Here is a 27713-nt window from a genome sequence, read left to right as displayed (position 1 = left end):
TATAGGTTTGGATGGCCTAGAATAGGCAGAATTTTGACACTTGTAGGAGTGTGATGGTTAGTAGTTTAATTGGTTATGCTATTGTCAGTGATGGCAGATGCAATGGGTGGTGCAGGCTGCAGTGGCCTCTTGAGAAGGGCCCTGGCACATACGTTTTTTCACAAATTAAGTACCGCATGGGTGACAAACGGCCCAAGTGCTCATTGGGATGTGAATGTGAGATGTGAGTCACCTCTTGTGATTCTGTAATTTGCAGGGGATGCATCGTGTTCCCTGTAGTCTGATAAAAGCTGGCATACAGGATACCTCACTGATATCACCCTCTAAAAGAGTGCTACAGCACCACACCATTGGCAGCGATGAGCTTTGCAAGTGAGAATGACAGCGTAGTGCTAATGTCCCTTAAGAGCAACTCTCTCACTATCACTTTCTCCTGTAATCTCAGTTAGTCTGAGTGTCATAAAATGCTTTGCCTGAAAATGGCAGTAGATGTTGCCCTTTCATCGTTCAAAACTTCTACATCTGAAGACTGTACTTCCCAGATATCGAACCCTAATGAACTATTCTGTGTTCATATTATGATTGCCCAGATGTTAAATAGCAGTCCACAAAGATGGTGGTCAGACACTCCTTAAAATCACCATAGCGACATCCTGTGTAATGGCTGAGGTCCCCAGCTGTTCTGTAATATATGTATGCATTGTGCGGCTGCCAGATGTAGACAGGCTTCCTCGCAACCTTTACTGTCATGGCATCTGCTGGAAATGTATAATGTCACATGACCATGACAACAATCTACGGTTCCTCTCATCTGAAATTACAATTCATTTTAACATATTGTTTTGCTGACTGTTTGTAGTTTACTCATTTTTTATGTGAAATGTATGGTATTGCTGCTCTTGTGACACCTACAATTGCTTTCCGCTCAGATGATATGTTGGTTATATATTGGATGATTCGACTGAGCCTTGAAAGGTCCCTGCTGCAGTTTCCGTCTAGTACATTTCAACCTGAACTGTCTGATGTCATATGACCTGCTGCCTATTTTCATTTTTGTATTCAGGGTTGATTTTCAAAAATATATTAGTTTAACAGTTAGGTGTACGTCAGTGTTAGTACATACGTGCTCACTTTGCTCTTTTAACTCTAAACTGAGGAATCTTCGCTCCACTTTTCCGCTGCCCACCGGACCATCTCGCCTCCCCACTCGCCCGCTCTCGCTGGTGGGAGCGCTCTCTGCATTCGGCAGAAGCACATACCGCTCCCAGCTGGGAGCGCCGTGGGTTGAGGCTCGAGAGGTTTAACACAGGAACTACTCCGCTCGGGGGACTGCGAGGACCAGCAATCCCAGAACTAGTACAGCTGGTGCCTCTTCCCCCGGCGGCCCCGCCCTCCACCTCCAGGCTATTTACTTTTCGCGACACCCGCTCCGCGGGTGCCGCTCACTTTGCTCTTTTAACTCTAAACTGAGGAATCTTCGCTCCACTTTTCCGCTGCCCACCGGACCATCTCGCCTCCCCACTCGCCCGCTCTCGCTGGTGGGAGCGCTCTCTGCATTCGGCAGAAGCACATACCGCTCCCAGCTGGGAGCGCCGTGGGTTGAGGCTCGAGAGGTTTAACACAGGAACTACTCCGCTCGGGGGACTGCGAGGACCAGCAATCCCAGAACTAGTACAGCTGGTGCCTCTTCCCCCGGCGGCCCCGCCCTCCACCTCCAGGCTATTTACTTTTCGCGACACCCGCTCCGCGGGTGCCGCTCACTTTGCTCTTTTAACTCTAAACTGAGGAATCTTCGCTCCACTTTTCCGCTGCCCACCGGACCATCTCGCCTCCCCACTCGCCCGCTCTCGCTGGTGGGAGCGCTCTCTGCATTCGGCAGAAGCACATACCGCTCCCAGCTGGGAGCGCCGTGGGTTGAGGCTCGAGAGGTTTAACACAGGAACTACTCCGCTCGGGGGACTGCGAGGACCAGCAATCCCAGAACTAGTACAGCTGGTGCCTCTTCCCCCGGCGGCCCCGCCCTCCACCTCCAGGCTATTTACTTTTCGCGACACCCGCTCCGCGGGTGCCGCTCACTTTGCTCTTTTAACTCTAAATTGAGGAATCTTCGCTCCACTTTTCCGCTGCCCACCGGACCATCTCGCCTCCCCACTCGCCCGCTCTCGCTGGTGGGAGCGCTCTCTACATTCGGCAGAAGCACATACCGCTCCCAGCTGGGAGCGTCGTGGGTTAAGGCTCGAGAGGTTTAACACAGGAACTACTCCGCTCGGGGGACTGCGAGGACCAGCAATCCCAGAACTAGTACAGCTGGTGCCTCTTCCCCCGGCGGCCCCGCCCTTTTCTATTACGGTTATAAGTAGCAGGCACTACTCCGCGGCGCGGGACGCGCGCGGGACGGAGCACGGTGCGAAACCCGGGCCAAGGGCGGGCCCGTTTAAGCCCGTTCAAGACCGGGCAGGACTGGACTGGGCCTCCCCTTTAACGTTTGTTTGTTCCTTCACTTCCACCGAAATTGTATGTATATTCACATTATTCTGCACTTAGCTTGCAAATAGTATTTAAAGTCCACCCACTGCACCACATATTGTTGTTATCATGTCTCCCAGAACTACAAGGAATACTGTGAAAAAACAAGCCCTGTCTGCTGCTGAGGTTATCGGGCCAATAGACCAATTTATAACCAAAGCCAACGAGGCTATTGACCAGGGTATTACTCTACTGGAGCGGAGAGTCTCACAGGACCTGTATATTGCCCGACGCTCTTCTCTGGGTCTACTGGCTCTCGCTAAAACACCGCAGCGCCCAGTCGAGCTCCCCCAGCCTTTGACAGTATCCGCAGATTTGCATACAGTCCCTCGTACTGTGGACCTGTCAGCAACTTTAGATCTTTCTGACCTCCACCAGTCACTTGAAAAAACCCCAGACATTTTCGGTACCCAATCCGCTGCTGCCCCTTCCCCAACCATCAAAAAGGGCATACGCGAGGGCGCAATCCCCAAAAAAAGGAAGAGGAACATTAGTAAATCTCATTCAACAACTAATCCTCTCCAAACTTCCAATTCCTTAACCACGTTCACTTCTCATCCCCCTTCCTCCCTAATTATAAATCCTGCCCCAACCCCCCTTCAATCACTCCCTCCTCCATCAGTAACTTTAACAAATTCCACCACAGACAACCCATACAATAGTGCTTTTTGCCCCAGTAGCTGCGACGACGAGAGTTGCATGACTGTGAATGATATTTCAATCCCCAACACTCGTAGTAATGACATTCTATTGTTCAGCAAAATAGGAGAATTAATTAAACTCCACCTAAAGCCTATAGAAAAGACAATGAACCAGGTCCAATCCCAACTTACCCAACTGCTCACGGCTCTGAATTCCAACAAGAGCACCACAAATGTCCCTAAGCCAGTTTCGGAGAGACTTCCTCCGGCAACCACGAAAAAACCCGACAGCGGTCTGACTGTCCCCACTCCCGTTACTAGTATTCAAAAGGTTCCGCAGTTATCTACTCAGAATCAGCAACCCACAATCTCCACCAAGCCTCGAGCACCACTCATTTCACCTAATCCGGTAGTACCCCAGCCGCTAATTACCTCTAAGTCCCAGTTGTCCACTGAATCAAAATCTTCACCTGCTCTTCAGTTTTCGGCCCCTACCCTTCCTAATACTTCTGATGGGTTTAACAACATCCCGAGCAACCGAAGGAGGAGGGGCCACCCTATCCACCTACCGCCTGAAGCATCACCTTTCGTGGTTATCATGACAGGTGTTCCGGTACTCCCCCCCCAACCAGAACGAATCGGTTTGGTCACTAAAAAACAAAGTTATATATTGGTTGTCCAATAATAGACCTTTACCCAACTTTATGGACAACAGAGTTACCACAGTGCGCAGAGTGCCCTGGTTGGGTACCTCACCAAAAACTCTAAAGGGCGACTGCGTCATTGTGAACTTTGCTGACCCAAATACAGTTGAGCTCATTTGCTCCTGGAGTGATCACACATCCTCAGAAGGGATAGCTACACATAATCTGTCCTATTTCTACCCCCCGGTGCCCCGACCCAATCCCGGCCCGCTATGGAGCTGGTCAAGAGCAGGAAATTGGGACAGAAATAGAGATCGTGGTCAATGGCCAGGCTATGGATTTAACAACTCAGTGCCAGGAAATTTCTCCAACTGGAATGGTCCATTACTATCCAATAGATACGATTGTTTAGAGATGGTCGACTGACCACCAGTCTCCTCTCCAATCACTCCAATCATTATAGCTACCATTAATACTCAGAGACCTCATAAATCTAAAACCAGTGAAGTCACGCCGTCAAAGCATATCCCGACATTATCACCTGGCTTTCTCAGTAACCCTCGTACCCCCTTGTCAAGCTCACCTTTTCAACCAATAGCTTCTCGGTTACAAGATCTTCGCCATGCTCACTCATCCTATTCCGAGGAGACAGATATTAGGTATCAACATCTCTCCCCCACACTTTTAGACCCCAACCGTATCTCCTCTACCTCCCCTCCAACTATCCAGTCCGGTGACTTACCACCCCCTGCTTACTCTCAAGGTGTAAATTCTTCCCTAATATCAACCTGGGATTTTCCAGTAATTTTCTGGAATACTGCGGGGCTTAGAACTAAGATACTTCTCCAGTCCTGGATAGACGTGGTTAACAGACATAAACTAGCTTGCTTCCAGGAGACCTGGGCAATTGACCCTATTCACATCTTGGGTTATAAAACTTTTCATACTGCTGCCACCCCGTCTATCCATGGAAGACCTAAGGGAGGCTTAGCTGTCTATGTCTCCAATCAAATTTCATTTTCGATTAATGTAGTACCCATGGTGTCCCCAACCTACCAAATCCTCAAGCTTGCCCCTGACAAAAATTCTAATTATTATTTTGTTAACATGTATAACAATTCTTCACCCAATGATTGTGTAAAGTCACTGATCGAAATTTCTTCATATCTGCAAGATCAGATGACTAAGAACTCACATTTGCAATGTTATGTTGTGTGGGGTGGGGATTTTAATGTTCATCTGTCCAGTGACTATAAAAAAGGTATTTGTGGGCTCCAAGATGAGCACGATCTTCCCATCACCCATTTTTCCCATTCTAGTACTGGGATCGGCTTCAACAACTGTCTATTTTCACTAGCCCTTGAATTCGCTAATGAACTAGTGAATCCTGTCGCTGAATTTAAGCCGACCTTTCACGGCAGAGGTCTCACTTCCATTATTGATTATATTCTTTGTTCCCAAACCTTTAATTCCCGTTTAAAAAATTTTGCAACTGGAACTGACCCTTCTAGTGATCATTATTCTAATAGTATCACTATTACATTCAACTCAGTTCCGTCCTCTCACCCCAAGGATAGTCTACTAACACAACGTTCCTTGGAGATGAGTAAAACTAACGGTTTCGCAGTAAAATGGTCAAAAATTAACCCCATCGAGGTCACCCGCAGTATTATTCAAAAAACTTTGCCATCAATCTCTAACTGTCTGGCGGAGTCCTCTTCTCCCCAGCTGATTCTCTCCAGTTTTGCGAATATCCTAGAAGCTATTCGATTGGAGCTTACTTGCCAGCATAAGAAATTTGATAAGGACTCCCGGGGGTGGTTTGACTCTCATTGTCGCAAAGCCCTCAGTGCACTCAAACGTGCATTACATAGCCAAGATAGAGACCTGACATTAATAGCTTCACTAAGAAAGAAATATAAGCTGGCCCAAAAAACTCGCAAACAGGAACTAAAAAATAATCTCTGGGCGCAATTGCATGAGAGTGCTGGGAACAAGAATTCCACTTTGTTCTGGCGCACAGTTAAGACTCCCTTTTTAGCGAATGACTCAGCTGTCCGCCACTTGGACGTGGCGGTTCCCGCTGGAAAATGGGTAGCTCACTATTCAGAGATCTTTGGGGACTCCCTTTTAATACCTGATACCACAAGTCCTGAGGAGCCAGACATCTCCAAGGATAATATCTATCCTATCGACATCAACTTCGATCTAGTGGAGGTGACTACCGCGCTGACTTCCTCAAAGACCGGGAAAGCTCCCGGCCCGGACGGAGTCCCTCTCAACATCTTTGTGAGCAACCTAGACTTATGGGCTCCTATTGTCACGCAAGTGATGTCAGCAGCACAGCAGGTTGGTCTTATCGATTCTTAGTCTTCCTCAGTGCTTTTACCTATTTTTAAAAAGGGTGATCGCGACAACCCGGCCTGTTACAGACCCATTTCCCTCTTGGACTCGCTGGGCAAGGTTGCCGGGAGACTAATTCTGGAACGCCTCCAGGATTGGGCCACGGAGAAGAAGATCTTAACAGACTTACAGTTCGGGTTCCAAGAGGGATTGGGTACTGTTGAGCAGGCCCTCAACCTGACTCTACTCATGGGCAAATATGCGTGGGCCAAAGGCGGTAAGCTTTACCTGGTCTATGTGGACTTAAGCTCCGCCTTTGACTGCGTTATTCACTCTAAATTATGGGAGATCCTGTACAACCTCGGTATTGATCCTCCACTTTTGAAATTCTTACGTGAGCTCTATTCGGATGCTAACGCTCGCGTGAGGTATGGCATAAACGGTGAGCTATCGGATACTTTTAACATCACAAAGGGCGTTAGGCAGGGGTGCGTCCTTGCTCCATTCCTATTTAATATCTACACAAATGCACTGGAGCAAGCGATGCTGGTGGACAGTAAAGATCTTCCATGCATAAATACCCGCCCAATCCCCGCGTTATTGTACGCCGACGATTCAGTCATCCTAGCGAGAACACCAATCCAACTCCAGCTCCAACTGGATAAGTACTGTCAGTATATGCTTTCGTTAGGTCTAAAAGTCAATAAAACCAAGACCTTCGTTATGCAAATTGGCAAAAAAGCTTTTAAATGTAAGCCTCTCTATATCGACAGCACTAGGTTAGAATCTGCTAGAAAATATCCATATCTAGGGATTCTTATTGATGACCGGATGTCGTGGAAACCTGCCACCTCCAGTAAGACACTGCAATTTCAGCGCACTACAACGGCGCTGTCTTCATTCTCTAGGAAATTGGGTAAACCTGCCCCTGCTGTACTTATGAAAATATATCAAGCCAAATGCCTGAGTGTGGCCACTTATTGAGCGGGGGTATGGGGCTATGCTCCCGTTAATGAGATCCAAGTTATTGAAAATGATTTCTTAAAATATGTATTAGCTCTCCCTCGCAGTGCCCCCAACTACGGCAGCCACGTTGAGCTCGGCTGGGATTATATTACTGATACCATCAGATACCAACCGATCCTCCTCTGGCACCGTATCTGGACTAAGGAGCAATGTCTCCTTACTCGGTTGTTAATCACCGATTGCTTGACACTGGCTCACTGGAAAAGGATCCCTTGGCTTTTGTATGTTTTTAATTTCCTGAATGATCTGAACTGCCCTGCGTTTTTCTCAAACCCTGTCTCATTAACGTCTATTTCAAGAAAGTCTCTGAAGAACCTATGTGCTACCCATTTAAGAGCTTTACGTATGTGTTCTGAAATCGGTAAACATACTAATACCCATCTAATGATGGCACAATCCTCCTTTGGTATGCAACCATATCTGTCTTTTTATTTATCAAATTACGATAGATATGTTTTAACCAGATTTCGATTTGATTGTTTTTACCGTCTTGTGTCGTTCCCCCTGCCTCTAGACTGGTCTCGTGAACTAACCAGATGTCCCTGTGACGATCGTTCTGTTCAGTCCACCCTGCACATAACATTATTTTGTAGCTTGTATGAGACCCCGCGTAAACGCTGGCTGGTTCCACTACTACGTCAGTTTGGGCTGAGAAGATGTAGACCAGCCCTTTTGGCATTACAGTTTTTAGATACACCATATGTTGCCAAATCTATAGCCTGCTTCTTAAAGGCTTGCTTGAAAATTCGCTCTCTATCTGCTGTCTCTGCATCGTAAAATATTTTGTTTATTGTGTGTATAACTCTCACAGGGAACACATAGGTTCCTAATGTACAGTTGACGCCAGGAAATACTAATTTTATAACTAATTTTATATCTTTGTATATATCAATTAATAGTGCTTTTCTTTTCTCTTTTAACTGTTGAAAAATTATCTATTACGTTGAACTTTCATGATTGTAAATTCAATCGAAATAAAGTTTGATTTGATTTGATTTGATTCATACGTGCACTAGGGGTTACCATGAAGGTTCATGGACGTGTGCTGAATCCTGTGCTATGGGCAAATCCAAATCAGTTTCCTTCATTAACAGAGTTTCAGTAATTTATATTGCACAACTGCTCACCAAGCTACAACTTACAACAAAATACAGCTTATTAATTATTACACAGGCGAAACCTATTGCATTTACCAATGCTTGTTATTTTAATCCTGTCAAAGGAAGCCCAGAAATAAAATCAAACAAAATGGGCATCACTTTAGACAGTTTTAACAAATTCTGTAGCACAATGATCCGTAAGTATTGTTCTAGAGATTAATATATCTGAGACCTCCACTGTTGTGCGCACTATTGTAAAAGTAGGTGTTGACAGCAAGCCCTATGATGATGAAACATTCCATGAAGGTGGGTGACGGCACTGTGAACAAAAGAATGATATTCCCCTAGAAAGTAATGACTTAAGCTACGTTTTGTCATTAATCTCTATGTGTGATTAATGATAATTGGTTGGCTGATTGATGGACTATTCTTCTTACCTCCTCGAACTGTAATTCAAATGCCAATAACGTTCTACATCTGCAAGTGGTGGGGGGAGAGAGATTTTTTGCCAACATGTCGAGTAGTGAATAACTTGTTACCTACATATAATAACCACAAAAGTGAGGACAAAAATATTGACAGGTAAGCATGTATAGCTTTTCTATACCTAACATCACATATATGTACCATAAAGAGTTAAGAATAGTGAATCTATATTTCCTATATGCAGAATTGGAAATCCTGCCGAGCAGTCTAACATCAGATTGTTATCTTCAAAAACAACAGAAATTGTATTTATCAAAATTCGAATGACAAATATAAGAACGAAAGTACAATTCCTCATCGAATAAACAGTCAACACCAGAATCCTGAAGTACGTTGATCCGTGTTTAAATATCAAATTTCAGAGTTCAATCCAGATTTTTTCAGATTCTCAAGTCCTTTATTCACTCAAAGTATTCTCAAAGTTCATTCCAAATTTCTCAAAATCAGAATCCAAATTTCACAAGTTTCAAAGAACATCCACAGCAGCCAACACGTGTTTCGTTGGGCATTTGTCTATGCCAATCAACTTCCTCAGGGCTGCAAGCCAAAATAATACAAAATAAACTAATGTAAAGAATTATATAATATAATAGTAGAGGTAATCCAATTATTTACGAAAAGGTTAAGTTGTACTCCAAAAGAAATCACCACCTAGGTGAAAAGATAAAGCATAGTACCCTCATTACAGTGACAAACCATAACTGTACACACATTATGTGGATCCCGGTGTAAAGTCATGATTAACAGAAAAACATTCTGCCATTGCGCCAAATTCGTATCACATAAGTATATTACCTCAATCAGAATAGATTATCCATTAGTGTCAAGTTACTTCCAGCACACGTTTATCACGACAATCGTCAGTATCTGGAATGATACAGGGAGGCTCTAAGCTATGTCACCACAATTTACTCGTTGTACACCAAATGGTTATCATGGACTTATAGCTATCTATATTACATTCAACAGTGGTATCGTTAAACATAGCACAAATAGCACAAATAATGAATAATAAATAGTACCTCTCCACTTTTCCACTCCCACCAATATCTCATATAGTAACGATGTATTAATTTCTCAATGGATCTGTCAGAAAAGATCGCAAAGTCAAAATCCTGTTTGTCTCATTATATTACAGCAAACGTAAATGGTAACACCGAACTTCCCTTACCTAAGTCTCAATAGGTAAGCGTCCAATGCTCTCTTTCCGTAATAGAAATTTCCGTGATAATTAAATTGCAGGGTCTATAAAAGAAGAACCACATTTTAAGAGGTCTTCCAACATTAAATCTATTCATATTGGTGCTTTAATTTAGGAGAATACTCTTACCTATATCCCTATTCGAAGTTTCAGTGTATGTCTCCCCAGAATATCGGCTATCGGCGTGTTCCATGGCCGCCATCTTCCTTAAGTATCACCTCGTAAGGTGCTTCAACTCCTGTTAGGTGGCACGTTTTTTCACCGCCATCTTAGAGTGTGTTATCCTGAAGTTATCAGTTATCGGCGTGTACAATGGCCGCCACCTTTCTAAGTGCCTCTCTGTCCAGTACTTCAAGTACCAGTAGTGGCGTGTTATTTCACCGCCATCTTGAAGTGGCTAGTGAATCCATTAGAGAGGTACAAGTCTAAGTTCTCATGTCGGTTATTGTAACCAGAGCAATTAACAATTTATCAACAGAGGATTTATTATTAGAAGCACTCTGTTTAAAAATATAAAGAATAATATTAATGTTGGTATTCAAAAATTGAGAAGATCGTGATTCCAAACGATAAAAAACGGAACAGTGCAGGTTCCAATTGTTACATATTTCTCCCGATCCAAATCAATATAGTAATTATGTAATTCTAACTTAATTTAATAAGTGGTGACAATGCGTTGAGCATCCCGCGTCATTCCTGTAAATGACATTAATAGAAGCGAACTCAGCTAAATAACAAAGGAGTCATGGCATTTGCATTTGAAATACCCAAGTATCATCTTACAGTTATATATCCAATCTTTAACAGATTGGATATATAACTGTAAGATGATACTTGGGTATTTCAAATGCAAACAGAGTTTCTAATAATAAATCCTCTGTTGATAAATTGTTAATTGCTCTGGTTACAATAACCGGCATGAGAACTTAGACTTGTACCTCTCTAATGGATTCACTAGCCACTTCAAGATGGCGGTGAAATAACACGCCACTACTGGTAGTTGAAGTACCGGACAGAGAGGCACTTAGAAAGGTGGCGGCCATTGTACACGCCGATAACTGATAACTTCAGGATAACACACTCTAAGATGGCGGTGAAAAAACGTGCCACCTAACAGGAGTTGAAGCACCTTACGAGGTGATACTTAAGGAAGATGGCGGCCATGGAACACGCCGATAGCCGATATTCTGGGGAGACATACACTGAAACTTCGAATAGGGATATAGGTAAGAGTATTCTCCTAAATTAAAGCACCAATATGAATAGATTTAATGTTGGAAGACCTCTTAAAATGTGGTTCTTCTTTTATAGACCCTGCAATTTAATTATCACGGAAATTTCTATTACGGAAAGAGAGCATTGGACGCTTACCTATTGAGACTTAGGTAAGGGAAGTTCGGTGTTACCATTTACGTTTGCTGTAATATAATGAGACAAACAGGATTTTGACTTTGCGATCTTTTCTGACAGATCCATTGAGAAATTAATACATCGTTACTATATGAGATATTGGTGGGAGTGGAAAAGTGGAGAGGTACTATTTATTATTCATTATTTGTGCTATTTGTGCTATGTTTAACGATACCACTGTTGAATGTAATATAGATAGCTATAAGTCCATGATAACCATTTGGTGTACAACGAGTAAATTGTGGTGACATAGCTTAGAGCCTCCCTGTATCATTCCAGATACTGATGATTGTCGTGATAAACGTGTGCTGGAAGTAACTTGACACTAATGGATAATCTATTCTGATTGAGGTAATATACTTATGTGATACGAATTTGGCGCAATGGCAGAATGTTTTTCTGTTAATCATGACTTTACACCGGGATCCACATAATGTGTGTACAGTTATGGTTTGTCACTGTAATGAGGGTACTATGCTTTATCTTTTCACCTAGGTGGTGATTTCTTTTGGAGTACAACTTAACCTTTTCGTAAATAATTGGATTACCTCTACTATTATATTATATAATTCTTTACATTAGTTTATTTTGTATTATTTTGGCTTGCAGCCCTGAGGAAGTTGATTGGCATAGACAAATGCCCAACGAAACACGTGTTGGCTGCTGTGGATGTTCTTTGAAACTTGTGAAATTTGGATTCTGATTTTGAGAAATTTGGAATGAACTTTGAGAATACTTTGAGTGAATAAAGGACTTGAGAATCTGAAAAAATCTGGATTGAACTCTGAAATTTGATATTTAAACACGGATCAACGTACTTCAGGATTCTGGTGTTGACTGTTTATTCGATGAGGAATTGTACTTTCGTTCTTATATTTGTCATTCGAATTTTGATAAATACAATTTCTGTTGTTTTTGAAGATAACAATCTGATGTTAGACTGCTCGGCAGGATTTCCAATTCAGTTTTACATCTTGGATTTATCCAGGATAAATTAAGGAAGTTGGGTAACCTTCCTTTCCCGCCTTGTAGCAGTCCCTGGGATAATTCTGAACCTATAATAGAGCCATACTCACAGCTGAGCGCCCTCTTTCCATGTTACCTTCTCTCTTTTCTTGTCTATATTTCCTATATGCACTTACCTTTCGATATTTTTGTCTTCAATATTTTGGCTACAATAATAAGGTAGCATGATATTCCAATATAGATACAGACTACCTTGTGATATGCCCTTCTCCATATTTACAAAGCAGCGTTAAGCCACTTTTTGTGGCTTAACGCCGCCTTGTAAATAAGGCCCCTTTACACGTATTACTAAATGTGAAAGGGGCGTGTAATTGGTGTTGTGGTGGGCATTCCACCGCAACACCCATTGCTTTTGGTGCTGCTCCAGATTTACAAGAAGATGTAAATCTGAGGCAGCGACAAAAACGAATGCCAGAAAATGATTGTTTATGTGCAGGAAGATGTCCCTTTCTGCACATAAACAATCATTAAATATTGACGATTTGCTACTTCTATGTGTGCTCCAATTTGCAGCACACATAGACGTAATAAATCACTAGTAGTGACTGTTTATGTGCAGAAAGGACACCGTCCTGTACATAAACAATAATTTTCGGAAATGTAGGGACACCATGGTGCAAGGGTACCTGCGTTGGCGCTAGGCAGCTAAATTTAGCACCTGTGCTAGAGAAAACATAGAGGTGCGCCGTATTCTTGTGTCGGTGCTGTCAAATTTGGCGCAGCTCTCCGCTTCAACATTTTCTCGTACATATGCCCCTTTGTGTGAGCTGAATTGTCCATAGAGGGCCTCATTTATGAGGTTTTGCCGTTGTGCATCGCCGCAGGCCTTCCTTCTGCACTGGCCTAAGGCAAAAGAAAAGGGCAGGAATGTGCTATATCTATCAGATACAGCGCATTCCTGTCCTTTCCCCTGCACCAGTGCACAATGGGCTGTCGTGCGCCAACGCAGGCACCTTTGCACCCTGGGGCCAGGGTGCCTGCGTTGTAGGGATGATTATTTTTGTGCAGGAAGGGAAACCTTCCTGCACTTAAACAATCACAAGAAGCTTTTTCCTCTTTCTATGTGTACTACAGAATGCAGCACACATAGAAAAAGGACAAATGAGGAGAAATAAAGATTTTTCTACTTGTTGCGTTTCCCTTATGCCTCCCCTGGGGAGGTGTAGGTTTTTGGCGCTGCCTCAGAGTTACGATCTCTCGTAAATCTGGGGCAGTGTCACATAGCCATGGATATTTTTGGGAACACCCCCAGAAACGCAGAAAACTGTGTTAAACAAAACTAAATGTATGAAGCAGCATTAAGCCAAAAACAGTGGCTTAGTGCTGTCTCGTAAATATGGAGCAGGCTCATGCGCCACAGAACTTCACAAAACTTTACGTTCCGATGGTCCAAGGGCCCACATAAATGAGGCCAAAATCTTTAACAAAACCTCCTGCCAGGAACGCCCCCCTCTCCTTTCTTCAAGATGATATCTAGAACAGGCATTGTTTGATCTGTGGGTGGGAAACAGCCACAAATACATGCACAGTTGTTTTTTCTAAACAATTTGAAATATAGAGAACAGTAAACATTGAACTACATACGTTTTGCAATGACCCGTCTGATTCGTTATTCATGCAACACAGATTGAACAACAGATCGTGGCAGTTCACAATGAAGCGACGACTGCACTTCTCTTCAAATGGTTTGATGTCTGGTTCAATTCCCGAGAAATCTAGCCTCTGGAAAACAAATGGAACACATTTGGTAAGTTACAAAGTTTCCTAACCACTTCTATTTGCTAGGAGCTAACAGAAATTTGAATTAACTACAGAGCTGCAGGATTTGTCACACTGGTTGGAGGCAACGCAAATGGGGACCATTTCATTGTTTATGTAATGATACAAAGGAACTGAATCTTGAAATATAATTCAGTGAAAATACTTTTTATATAAATATATATGGTAAAAATATTTCAAAAAAGTCAAAGAGAGCAGATCTCTTCTCATAGGCTGCCTCAATACTGCCTGCTTGTGCTTACACAGGGAAGCAGCATATACATTTCTACAACTGTTTTAAGAGGACGAAATAAATATGGTGCAGAATCCATTTTGCACCGAATAAGCTGCTGTAGTTTTGGGTGCACACCCTAGAGGGGCGAGATCTGAGCTTATACTCAGACCTAAGGTGAGGGCACCGAAACTGCCCTCATCGCCGCCACCAACAACAGGACCCTTCTGGACAACGGCAAAACACCGGCCCTTATCCTACTAGACCTCCCGGGCGCCTTCGACACTGTCTGCCACCACACCCTGTGTTTATGCCTCCACGACGCAAGGATCCGTGACAAAACCCTGAACTGGATCACCTCCTTCCTCACCCGCAGAACCCAGAGAGTCCGCCTCCCCCTTTCCGATCCGAAGCCACCACGATCACCTGTGGCGTACCCCAACGATCATACCTCAGCCCGACCCTCTTCAACATCTATATGGCACCGCTCGCCGACGCGTCCGAGCGCACCACCTCAACACCATCTCATACGCCGATGACACCCAGCTGATCCTCTCCCTCACCAAGGACCCAACCACTGTCAAATCGAACCTTCATGAGGGAATGAAGGCCATCGCAGAGTGGATGAAGACCAGCCGTCTGAAACTAAACTCTGACAAAATTGAGATCCTCATCCTCGGCTCCTCCCCCTGCGCATGGGATGACTCCTGGTGGCCGACTACGTTGGGAGCGGCCCCTACACACACCAACCTCGCACGCAACCTGGGGTTCATCCTGGACTCAACGCTCTCTATGACCGAGCAAGTCAACACTGTTTCCTCCACCTACTTCAACACCCTATGCATGCTCAGCAAGAACTACAGATGGATCCCCACCGAAACCAGAAGGACTGTCACCCAAGCCCCTGTCAGCAGCAGGCTGGACTACGGCAACACCCTCTACGCGGGAACCACGGCAAAACTCCAGAAACAACTCCAACGCATGCTAAACGCCTACGCACGCCTCATTTTCAGAATCCCCTGCTACAGTCACATCACCGCCCATGTGAGAGACCTGCCCTGGCTTCCGGACAACAAGAGGATCACCTTCAAGCTCCTCACCCACGCGCACAAAGCTCTCCACAACGCCGGACCAGACTACCTCAATGAACGACTTACCTTCTACACCCCGAACCGCCAGCTTCTCTCCGCCGACCTCGCCACCGTCCCACGCATTCGCCGAACGACTACCGGCGCAGGTCATTCTCCCACCTCGCTGCCAAGACATGGAACACCCTCCCCATTCCACCTGCGACAGATCCAGGCCCTGCTGACCTTCAGGTGACTCCTCAAGACCTGGCTGTTCGACCAGTAGCTGCGTCACCCCCCACCCCCTAGCGCCTTGAGACCCTCACGAGTGAGTAGCGCGCTCTACAAATGACTGATTGATTGAAAAGGCAAGCTTACAGCATTGCACAACTGGACGAATGCCTAAGTAAACCTCTGCTATGACCTCAGGTTGTTCTCACAAAAAAAATATATGCATCACTATTACCAAGTGAGAGTCAGGAACATTTTCGTTTTGCCTAGGGAAACAGAAATCCTTGCCCTGGCCCTTTATTAAATAAATAAGTGACACATTGCCATTGATACAAACCACCGCTTTAAAATGACCTATTTTGCACAAACGTGAAGCAGGATATTTAATGTGCTTATGAGTTTGAATTCACACTTGGTCTAATTTACATAAATTCTCATTTGTTCAATCAAAGATTAATTTTTGAAATGGGGCACGTTAAAGACATGTATCCACAGATGTTTGTGTAGCAGCACCTTTAGAGAAAGTCCAGCATGTGTAAAGCACAAAGAAGTATATTAACAGTGCTGTCTTTTTCTGTATCAAGTGTTGTGGTGTAGACATTTGATGTGGCATTTAACTTAAACACCACTGGATTGTGCAGTAGTAGGTGACCAGCTTAGGCAACATGATTGATTACATTATGCGGCAAAGGCAAATTATGAAACAACGGTGTGGTACCACTTTCCATAATAAATAGCTATTCAGGACAGCATAGTACATTTTGAATGTTATATACATGTCCTACTAAAAGTTACTTTAGGGCTCAAGGGGAAATATCCATTACAATGCAGTCATTAAAACAACCTACCGTTACAACGCAACTGTTATAACGCAACTGCCTTTACATCGCATGCCATTACAAAGCATGCCATTACAACGCATGTCACTACAACGCATGCCACTACAACACATGCCATTACAACGCATGCCATTACAAATCATTATAAGATAAGTAATGGAGATTTTTTTAGTAGTAGGGTGGGTATGGGGTTTGGGGTACATGGGAATATTAATTTTTAGCCCCTACACTATCCAACACTTTCCCTACTGTTGCCCTCACTGGAGTGGGCATAGCAATGTTTACCATACACTATCCAACACTTACCCTACTGTTGCCCTAAAAGTATTATGTGTTGTAATGGTATGTGTTTTAATGGAATGCATTGTGATGGTAGGTTTAAAAATGTGTTGTAATGGCATGCGCTGAAAAATGATGCACTGTAATGGTAGTTGTGATGTAAAGACTGCGTTGTAAAAGCATGCGTTGTAATTGCATGCGTTGTAACATAATATATTCGGGCTCAAGACAGGAGTACTCAAAAGGGGATGCAACATATTTTCGATTCTTCTAACATATCAACACCGCACTGGTATAAATGCCGAACTTCAGCTTTGAGAAGAGTGTCTGTGATGTGATCATGAGTTCGAGTTAATAGTGTAACAAATATTATTTAGGCAAAATTGTGACTTTTTTAGGAGTCTCATAATAGTCTCATAACAAGTCCCACTGCAATTTGGATGGGGTTGAAAATGAAAGATACCTTCCCTGAGGATCGGAGTCGGAAAGAACAGGTGAGGAATGAACATCGATAAAATGATTACAGTCCTTTACCAAATAATCATCAAACGTAGTAGTAATGGGTAATGCTGAGCAAATATTGGTAATTTTGTTGGGGAAAAATGCAGATAAATAATCACATATTTCCTTGTCTGGGGCAAAAATTAAGAACTGCAACTAGGATAAAGCAAAAACGGACTATTTCTAGTGTTTGTTTTGTAGAATTAGCAGGGGCAGAAATGTGTTTTTCCAGATAGGTTGCTTGATTCTGGTAATTTTGTGTTTGATTACAATGGTTTTCATAATGATAAGTCCCTCGGACAGCATAAGCAATCTCTAGCGAGACCTAAGTAGGACTCACTGTGCAGATTAGTGGAAAGTAAAAAAGTACTCATCTTTCAGGTTAGTGCAATGTGAAAGGAAAAGGGCCTCACTGTTCAGATCAGTGTACAATGGAAATGAAAAAGGACTGAGGTTATAATTAATTCCTCCTAATAACTACCATCCAGTTTCTCCTTTACGGGTTCTCATTAAGGTACTGGAGAACATGTCAATTACATCAGCAACTCCTTTTTGCACTGCATTTTCATACTTGATCCAGCATTGCAAGATCATTTTATTCTCCCAAGTAGTCAGTCAACCTTCACTGAGGTGGTTGATGAACTGAGATGCATTGTGGATGAAGGTGGCAGTGCAGCTCTCATTCTTCTTGACCTCTCCGTCTCTCATGATATTCTGCAGATTAGATGGCTGAGATCTTGCCTTCAACTAAAGCAATTAAAATCTCTTCTGGCTCTTCTGCATCCTGACATTAGGGGTCCCGCAGTGAGCTTCGGTATGCCCCACTTTGTTTTATTTATATATTGTTTATATGACACTCTAGATCAGGTCATACAGTATTACCTTTATAAGCTACACAGATGATAGCATTGATCCTACCATCCACTTGGATGGCTTGCTTAGCTATCCCAAAGAGCAGTTCAAAACTGCCTTTCCATTGTTTCATCTTGGATGAACCATTACTCCCTAAAATTAAACTCGAACAAGACAGATGTTCTTATCCATGGCTGTTCCAATGAAGTCTGGTCACACACCTGTGCTGGTGGCCCGAGAAACTGAGATTTTCCACTCCAAATCCTAACACATATATTAAAAGCCTGGTTGTTTGGATTGATAAATCCCTTGTTCTTAGCCTGCAAGTCAATAAGGTTACATCCTCTAGTTTTTCGTTTTAAAAGTGTTAAAGGTAATTACTCCCTTGATGGCTATCGCTGCAAGCAAGCGGGTTTACCTGGCTACAAACATGTCTTAGTTTGTGCAATGGTCATACCTTTGTCTGCCTAAGAAACTGATCCACAGGGTTCAGTTGATTCAGAACTAGGTATTCGCAAATGGTTTGGCTTTATCAAATGAACAAACAACTGACAACACAGACGGCAAGTACACTGGTAGTACACAGGGCAAAGAACTTTATAACTTTTTCATCGGGCATTTCACCATGTTGGCTGCCATTAGCTTTTGCTCTTCATCTAGTATCCCATCAGAACATTGTGCTCTTTCTCTTCTGTTAGGTTAAGCACTCCGTTCTATAAATGTGGATGTTTTGTCGACCGTGCTTTCAAGGTCCTAGCAGCTCAACACTGAAATGTCCCATCCCTTTAGTTGAGAAAAATCCTGATTGTTTCAGATTCAGGAACTTACGTAATATGTGTCTTTTCGAATTACTTTCAATGATAGCAATTCGTAACTGGTTACTATCTGTTTACCCCTGAAACTCTGTTTACCCCTGAAACACTGTTTCGGGTAGCAGTTCACTCTCTAAACTTATAATACAACATAACACAACCTAACATAACAATACTTTGGGCAACCATTACTAAATCAATGTCTTTCTTGTCTTGGCTGTGGATCATGACTTAGTGGCTTTCCTCCTTATTTTTGTGCTCCTTCCATCTCTGAAATATATTGGTTTCAATGTGTTTCAATTGGATGAGTTGTAGCCTTCTACTGTTGATCGCAGCAATCCATTTTTTTCTGTTCGGATCTTCCTGTAAGGTATGACCTTTAGTACACTAAGAAGTGTATGGTCCTTCCTCTTTAACCGTATGTCTCAGCATTCCTATCTCTCTTCTTAGCTGACCTTGTTGAATGTTTTCCTTTTTCCATGGTCTCTCCTGCCTCGCTCTTTCACTGCATTCTCACTCATTACCATTTTCTTCTTATTCTACAACATCACATTTACTTATTGGCTTTGCTCCCATCCCCTACGTTTCTCCAGATTCTGCCTATTGTCATTCACTCTCTTCACCACTTTCCACCCCTCTCTCCTTTTATTCTTGGGTCCCTAATTACTCTCCCAACCTCTCCATTCTCCTTTCATTGTGTCTCACTAGTCTCGGTTTCCCAAAGACTGTGCTTTATTAATTTATTTATTTATTTATAAAGCAAATGAGCACCATAGGCATCATGGTGTACAAAAATTTGAGACAGGCAATATATTATGTTAGTCAAAGATACAAACGAACTAAAATTACAGAAGAAACCTAAAGACGAGACAGAAGCGTGTACAGAGAAGTTGAAAACTAAAGTATTCGGAGCTTTATGAAAAACTTCATGCTCCAATATTATGTGCAGGTGGCCAGAAAAAGCATTCCAGAGTTGAGGTCATAGTAGTCTGAGGTATGTTCCATCCAATGTTGCTTTGTGTACCAAAGGGTTTTTAAAAATAGTGAGGGATCATGATATTAAGGAACCGGACTGCACATATGGGACACTCAGAGCTGAGAAGAAATGTGGGCCAGTATGCAAAACAACCTGCTGTATGAGACACATCATCCTGTGGTGGATCCTTTGCTTGATAACCAGCCAGTGGAGTAATTGATGAGCTACCAATCTGGCTATAATTCGTAGACTAGCGATCAATTGAATCTGAGTTTTGAATTACCTTAGCTGTTTTTCAGGGAGACTAAGATATATAGCATTCCCAGAGTCCAGGTAGGATAGGACCAGACAACAAAAAATTGAAAGAAGGAAACAGGATGCACAAACTTTCTAAATGTTGAGGTGAATATGTAAGTTGTTATCAAAATAGATTTATAGCCTTTTGGCTTGTATAGTCAGAGTCAGCAGGTCACTGACCAAGGGAGGCCAAAACCGTTTGGACCAGACTCAGGGCTCATTGTCAATCATCTTACTGCTGTTCAATTTGAGTAAATTAGCTGATATATAAGCCTGGACTGCTGAGAAAAGATTTCTTTTACACAGGTTATGGTCCATGGGTGTACCTGGATCAGCTTTGAGATGTCTGGGCTCCTTTTTGGAAAATAGGGATCAGGTAATATGAATGAAACCTTTCTCCTCCAGAGTAAAACCTTTGAAATGGGGGGTTGAGGGGGGTGTTCCTGAGAGCTCCTCATAGAGTCACACCCTTTTTAATATGTATATGAACCCATTGGCATTTCTGATTGAGTCCTTCGGTATCCAATTCATATCATATGCTGACGATACGCAGCTATTGCTCACATTCGATGGAGACTCGGACAGGGCAAAACAACTATTCCCTTCTGCATCAAAGCTCTACTATGCTGGCTCAGGAAGAACAAGCTTCAATGCAGCCTGGACAAAACAGAGATTCTATTGTTTGGGTCTGACCACATACCAGGGTGGACAGGAGCCTGGCCAGTAGTAAATCCCCTCTGCCTTCCCCAACGGAGGTGGCAAGAAATCTGGGTATCCTGTTTGACACTCAACTCTCCTTTAAAGCCAAGATTGCGGTAGTAGTGAAATCCTGTATCTAGAACCCAAGAATGCTCAGGAAATTCCTGAACTCCCTCTCATCCCACACACAAGTTACAGTGGGCAGGGCTCTGATTCTGTTAAGGTTGGACTATGTCAATGTCCTGTACCTGGGAATATGAGACTATCTTCTAAAACGTCTGCAGGTTGTACAAAACATGGTGGTCTGCCTTCTCTATAAACTACCTAAGCATTCTTCTGTTTCTCATTTCCGAGAGCAGCTTTATTGGTTATTGGTCTCCATAAAGTATTATGGTCAAAACGTTTACAATGACTCACCAAGCCCTTCAAAACCATGGACTGAGCTAACTGAATAGGGATAAGTGAGTACAGACCTGGTAGATCACTACATTCGAGTAATGCTCGCTTGTTAACAGTCCCTGTTTTAGCAAAAACAGTGAGGGCGCTCCTCTTTCATGGTCCTGGCCGCGAAAAAGCTAAAACTAGATGCCTGGTTGTTGGACCTGTCAGCCTTAGGGTGGTCTTCCCCAACCTTTTTGCCCTGACGCCTCCACTTTTTCACTGAACCTTTTTGTTGGACCTAGGACTCTGGGCACCTCACCACTGTTAAACAGTGCTGAGGTGCAGGTGCTCTACCCTAAAACCTTGTGATGCTGGCATATCTGACACAAGCTCCTGCTACTGCAGTAAGGCTTAACTCTCGATAGGCTAGCATTGGGAACCCTCCCTTATGGAATAATTTCGGACAGGGACGTAATAAGTCTGTCATGTTTGGTCTTGTTGGACTCGGGGCGGGGAACCCTTTCCAATGATATATGGGGTTTGAGCACTACTACGCTAGGGATCCCACTTTTAGAAAGTGGACCTTTTCCTGCCTACACTTTGATTGGGCACTGTAGACTCCCCCCTCCCATCTGCATACTGATAGCTGCCTGGGTTTAGAGGTGGGAGTGGTGATTCACACCTTCTCTCCTGGGATGGGCTGTGATGGGCTGCCCACTGTAGCCTTAACGGCCTGTCTCTTGTCACTGTGACAGCCCGGTCAGGGAAGGCAGGGAACATACCAGAACTCCCTGGACTCTTCCAGAAGCCCCTGCCCCTAGACCCTTCCAGAGACTTGTACCACTTTCTAGCCCCTAGACTGAAAGATATATAAGGCAGGGTTTAGGCCTCACTTGTTTGTTACACTGCTGGACTACGGGAAATCTCTGCTGGAGTAAGGACTGCTGCGTCAGGAAGGATTGCCACTTGGGAGGAGGCTGACTGCTCCAAGGAACTGCTGCCCCTACTTGACGAGCTGCCCGACTGCCTGCTGATCCTGCCTTGCCAGAGAGACTGGAAATAACATCCCCCAGAGTGTCTCCACCATATTCATACAAACTGCCTTTATGGGACTCCACACCTTTGTCTAAAAGCTGCCTCTGCAGAACTTTAAGTAAAACAACGTTTTCTTTTAACTGGGAACTGCCTCTGCAGAATCTATAAGGGCAACAACGGTCTTTCTCTGCAAAGAACTGCCCCTGCAACATTCACCAGGGCAGCGACGTGCTGCTTGCCTCCAAAGCCTGCCTCAGCAACACCGAGAGCGTGTGAGGGAACCTTTCCATGGACCTTTAAAGCACCGCCGCCGCCCGAGTGGAGCGCGCCATGCAGATTACCCAGCTGGGCGCTAATTAGATTACTCCAGGAGACACCACGGCGGGACCGAGCTCAAAACCCCTTGAAAACTCCGAACATCACCACCACTGGCCCCGAGTCTGCAAGGGGTTACATTTTGCTAACTGGGACGCCGTGCGGTATCCACCGTCACCCAGCAACGAAGACGCGATTGACACGCACCCCCGCTAACGCAGCGTGACGCCAGCCTCTAGCCGAAGGGAAGCTCTGTGGGTGCCCTTTCACTGCCGCTTGCCCGAGTTCCAGGGAGATTCAAATCTGCCTCTTCATAATCACAGCCACGGCCCGGGAGACTCGGGAAACCGTGCGCTGCCACGTTGAGGTCAGAGCAGGGCCGTGCAGAGATTGGTGCAACGTCATAGCAGGACTGCATCGGAATTGGTTTCCCGGCAACTAGGGGCTCGTTACCCGGAGGATCCAGGAAGCCTGAGGCGTCCTGACCCTGCCCCGGGATCAGCTGTGCCCGCGAGGAATGAAGAGGGACCGCTCTTCCCCCCCAGGTAATCGCTCTTAGCAAGGAGCATGGTGTTGTTACCCTCTGTGTCAGAAGGGGGTTTGCCGGTCTGAGAGTGAGCGCGCTCGCGGCGTCCTGCAAGAAAGGGTGAGTGAGCGGGTTGTGGGCCAGCCAGGATTGTTAACCCACTTTGCTTGAGGGGCCTGCTCTGTGAGAGCGTGGAGGCTGTGCAGCTTGCTAGCGGGCCGTCCAGGACCGTCCTGAACCCTTGATTGTTGGCTCTGCGTGGGGGCACCCCAGAGGGCGGATCAGTGGGGGCCTAATTACTCTGCTGCTGGGAGTTTAAGGAAACCGTGGACACACGTCTATCCACACAAACGGGGGAAATCGTGTGTGGGGAACTACTCAGCCTGACTGCCAAGCTCTACTCTGCCCGAGTGGTGTAACCTTAAAAAGGCTGGGAACAACATCCAAAACTACCGCATTTGGGGAACTGGTTGCTCCCAAGGTTTGTCCTTTGAAAAACCATCTGCGCCCATATTAGAGACTGGTTCTTACCCCCTAGGAGTGAAGGAGGACTCCCTGGGCCCATGAGTGCATTTCTGTGACAGTGCCCCCAAGAGACCTTTCATTGGAACATTTTGATGGTGCACATTGAACTCCTGCCATGTTTTGGAACTTGCACAATCCCTAGAGGAATTTGGCTGTACTTGCCTTATATGAAACTGGATTCATTCTTATTATTGATTATGCCTGGAAGCTGGGTTCATTTCTATTACTGATCTTGCCTGGAAACTAGATTTATTTCACTATTCGTCTGCATGAAACTAAGATGAAGACACTTTTATTTTTATAAATCATTGGTGTAGTGTTTTCTTGTGTGTTTTTACTGTGTAGCTACTGGTGTTTGTTGCACAAATACTTTACACATTGCCTCTGAAGTTAAGCCTTCCTGCTCTGCGCCAAGCTACCCTGTCGGAGCGGTGGTCCCTACTTGGACTAGGGTACATACCCCGGCCAACTAGAGACCCTGGTCATCTGAGATTTATCACAGATGAAGAAACCTTCAGAAGATCCCAGAAAACCAGGCACCGGGACACTCACTGAGTAGCCCTGCGCTGTATAAAAGCAAGTCATTCATTCATAAACAGATCATCAACCTGCTGCATAGGTTCTGGGAGGTCTATGAAATTTCACCAGCGGTTGGGTGTCACCTGCACACAACAGGACTTTGAAATTAATCTGCAAGTTAAGGCCTTTGGAGGATCAACATAAATATTGAATAGAATAGGATAGGAGAGAGTTCTAACACTGTTGTGTATCGATTTAGATTCCATAGGCATTTCCCGATTCATGCCCTTATATAGGTATAATTGACATTGCCCTTATATAGGCATAGAAACCCAGTCCTTATTTAGGCATAGTCCATGCTACCCAAATACAGGCATGGCTATTTCCATCTGTTCATTTATGTCACAACAAGATCTTGGAAAACCTGACTCTTAAGCAGTTAGGGACTTCCCCTTGCTTGGATATTGATTTCTCCAAGAACTCCTTTTCTATGCATGAACATCTATTCCTTAGGGGTTCATTCATGACGTTCATATGCCTGACTTTTACATCAATACCGGCATTCCTAAACACCTTCAAGGTATAAATATACCTTCACTTGCTATGGCAAAGCACGGTGTGGTTCGGTGCAGTCTGACTACCTACTTGCACGACGCAACTTGCCACAGCAAGTACCGAACGAAGCCAACTCCCCAGCTGAAGCACTGGCTAGACGCTGTCATCCTCCTGCTGAGAATCCAGCTCCAGTGTTTCTGACTCCCCTTGCGGGATGTTGGGAAATCGAGTCCAGGGAAAGAGATACCAACCTCTTTCATTCTAAGGTATGGAGCTGTTTAGAACCTAGAGAAACCTTTGGCAATTATTGGCAAAACTAAACCTTAAGCTAAGGCAGCACCTACTTCTTCCCTCGTATTAGACCTAGGTTAGGTACACTGGCCTAGGCGTATTTTAGAAGCACCAGTGAATGTTTTTAGCCTGTATTATTTATGTATGTATTTTTATATATGTTATAGCAACAGACAATGCTATTACAGTATTATTTTAAATTACTGTTTACGCTGTACGCATTATACTTTGCATTCTGTGTAACGATTGTAGCAGTTCATATCTCTTGCATGAGAAATAAGACTGTTCAATAAATCCCCTTTTATTGAAACACCCGTCTCTCTATTCCTATGCAACTCTGTAGAAACGAGGTATGCACGATTGACTGAGTGAACTTGTTACCTATTGTTTCCACGACTCTGAAGATATTGTTCCGAATCTAGGGGAAACAAAGTTGTCTTGTTTATCCGGTTGTCAGAGACTAATCTCTTCTTGTTTATTCGAGAAACTTTCTAGTGACCTCTGAGTTAGCTGGCACACACACAATTAGGTTTAATATACTCGATAGAGACATACTGACCTCAGTCCTATGTCAAATCTATAGTGTATGTTATTCCACTGCGCAGAGCCTATTAGGGATATAGGAACTACACTACATGACGCCCAACAGTTTGGTAAGGCACTAATTTAACGCTAGACACTAATGTCACTCAGTCGTGCTTTTCTCAGAGACCCCTTTTCCCATAATACTGCAATAGACGTCTAGAGTGGGTAAGGGATAATATCCGCCATAGCTGAGTATGCCAAAAAATCTATGTATTAGCTTTTTGGTTTGTTCGACGTTGAAGGATACAGTGTTCCAAAATATTGTGCACCTTATCTTTGCTCCCTTGAAACTTGCTCTGCAAACTTTCAGTCAACAAAATGTCCCTAAATGGGGATAACAACACCGAAACCGGTGGAGCTGCGGCTGATCCAGCCGATGCAGCTTTTACTTTTACAGGTTTTCAGGAAACTGATGCAAATGCTGTAAACATTCCTCAAAACTTAAGGAAAGCCATCACTATAAAACTAATAAAACAGGGCCTATAATCAAGAGGTGGTAGAGCAGTTTTTGTGATAGAGGCACATTAATATCACCAGACAGAGGTATTCTATTAATGGAACGTCTTCCCAGAATCAAATCCAGTAATACGTATGTTTCACTTCTACAAAGAAGAGGATCCACCAGAGGAATATATTCCTTTCAAGGATATTGAAATTCCACTCACTTACCAGGAGCATGAGCTCTGGTGTAACGGCACCCTAAAACATTTAAATCACATCACTAGGCTCGATCTACTAGGTAGTCCAGGAGCTACATGGCCGGTTTTAGCCGGCTATACACCACATCCTGACATTAACGACATGTCAGATGTAGAATTACTAGCTCAACTCAAGGAGTTCATTAAAATCTACAGACAATTGGTCCAATATGTCATGCTGACTCTTACAGTCCAACCTACAATAGTTATTCCACAACAAACCTCTCACCAGGGGAATACACTAAAAATTACACCACAGACTTTACATGCAGTCATGGGTAAATTAAACACAAAACGTGAACAAATTCCATTCTGGATAGCTCAAAAAATTACTCAAATCAAAGCAGTATTTCCTTATACTAGCCCTCATGAAAAACACAGAATTTTAACAATCTATTTACCAATGGGGATCACACCACATCTGGAGGACTGCACCACTTGGGGTACAGTTTTCACTGCAATCTACACTAAAACACATGGTGTTCCATCTATGGCAGTAATACCTGATGTCCTGAAACAGATTCAAAACGAATATGGGTCAGAGCCTGCTCTAAATATAGATATCAAACTACTGAAAGATTTCAAACAGGTCTCTACAATATTATTATCTAATATTAAAGGAGAAGCAGCATCAGTGGCGATCCGCCAAAAATTAAGGGAATTTGATGTAACAGAGCAACCACAAGAACTAGCAAGAATAATTGAGAAATCCTATGAAGAATTAGGCAGAGACAGTTTGGGTGGGAAACCAGTGAAACCCAAACTGTCTGAAAGCCCTGAAAAGGTGTTTACTAAAAACCCTCCTACTCCTTCTAAAAAGAAGTGGGAAAATAGCAAACAAACTTCTAAACAGTAGCGTTCTCATTCCAGAGGTAGGTCTCCTCAAAAGGAGCCCTCTGAAAGGAGGTATAACCTCAGGAATAGGGATAATCTGAAAAAACTGACAGATATCAATATACTGATACACGTTCCTCTCATAGCTTTCAGACTTCGTCACAGAAATCCGAAAGAAGAGGACGGTCAGAAAACAAGGAAGAAAGTGTGAAGTTCAAAGACGAACAACACGTTCAGAAGAACAAAAAACCTCAATTCACCAAAAAAAAAGGTAGCAGGTATAAAAATCAGACATGCCGAGGATCTTGAAGACATAACTCAAGAATGGAGGATGGGCTCAGACAATGTTGGACAGCGCAGCGGATGTAACCATAGCTCGCCAGAACCTGAAGGGTCTTCTGGAGACAGTGGACTTGAATGAAGACATTCAAGTTGAAACTGCAGATACCAGGGTTAGATCTCCACATAGGTTATATGAGATAACACTCCGGATGGAGGGAGAC

At 43.8% G+C, this 27713-nt stretch overlaps 1 protein-coding gene across 2 annotated transcripts in view; it reads right to left on the bottom strand.

Moving 5' to 3' along the window:
* The window catches only part of DOCK11 (dedicator of cytokinesis 11), a 1219508-nt gene that overhangs the window by 864183 nt on the left and 327612 nt on the right, over positions 1-27713 (bottom strand). For both annotated transcript variants that reach the window (XM_078688544.1, XM_078688546.1), the window contains exon 11: positions 13988-14125. In XM_078688544.1, coding sequence (XP_078544670.1) covers positions 13988-14125 — 138 coding nt within the window. The remainder of the gene's footprint in view (positions 1-13987; positions 14126-27713) is intronic.

This window comes from Lissotriton helveticus, chromosome 4_1 (genome assembly GCF_964261635.1).
Source record: "Lissotriton helveticus chromosome 4_1, aLisHel1.1, whole genome shotgun sequence".
Classification (NCBI taxonomy): Eukaryota; Metazoa; Chordata; class Amphibia; order Caudata; family Salamandridae; genus Lissotriton; species Lissotriton helveticus.
Note: the sequence above shows the minus strand (reverse complement) of the source record. Positions and strands in the feature narration are given on the sequence as shown.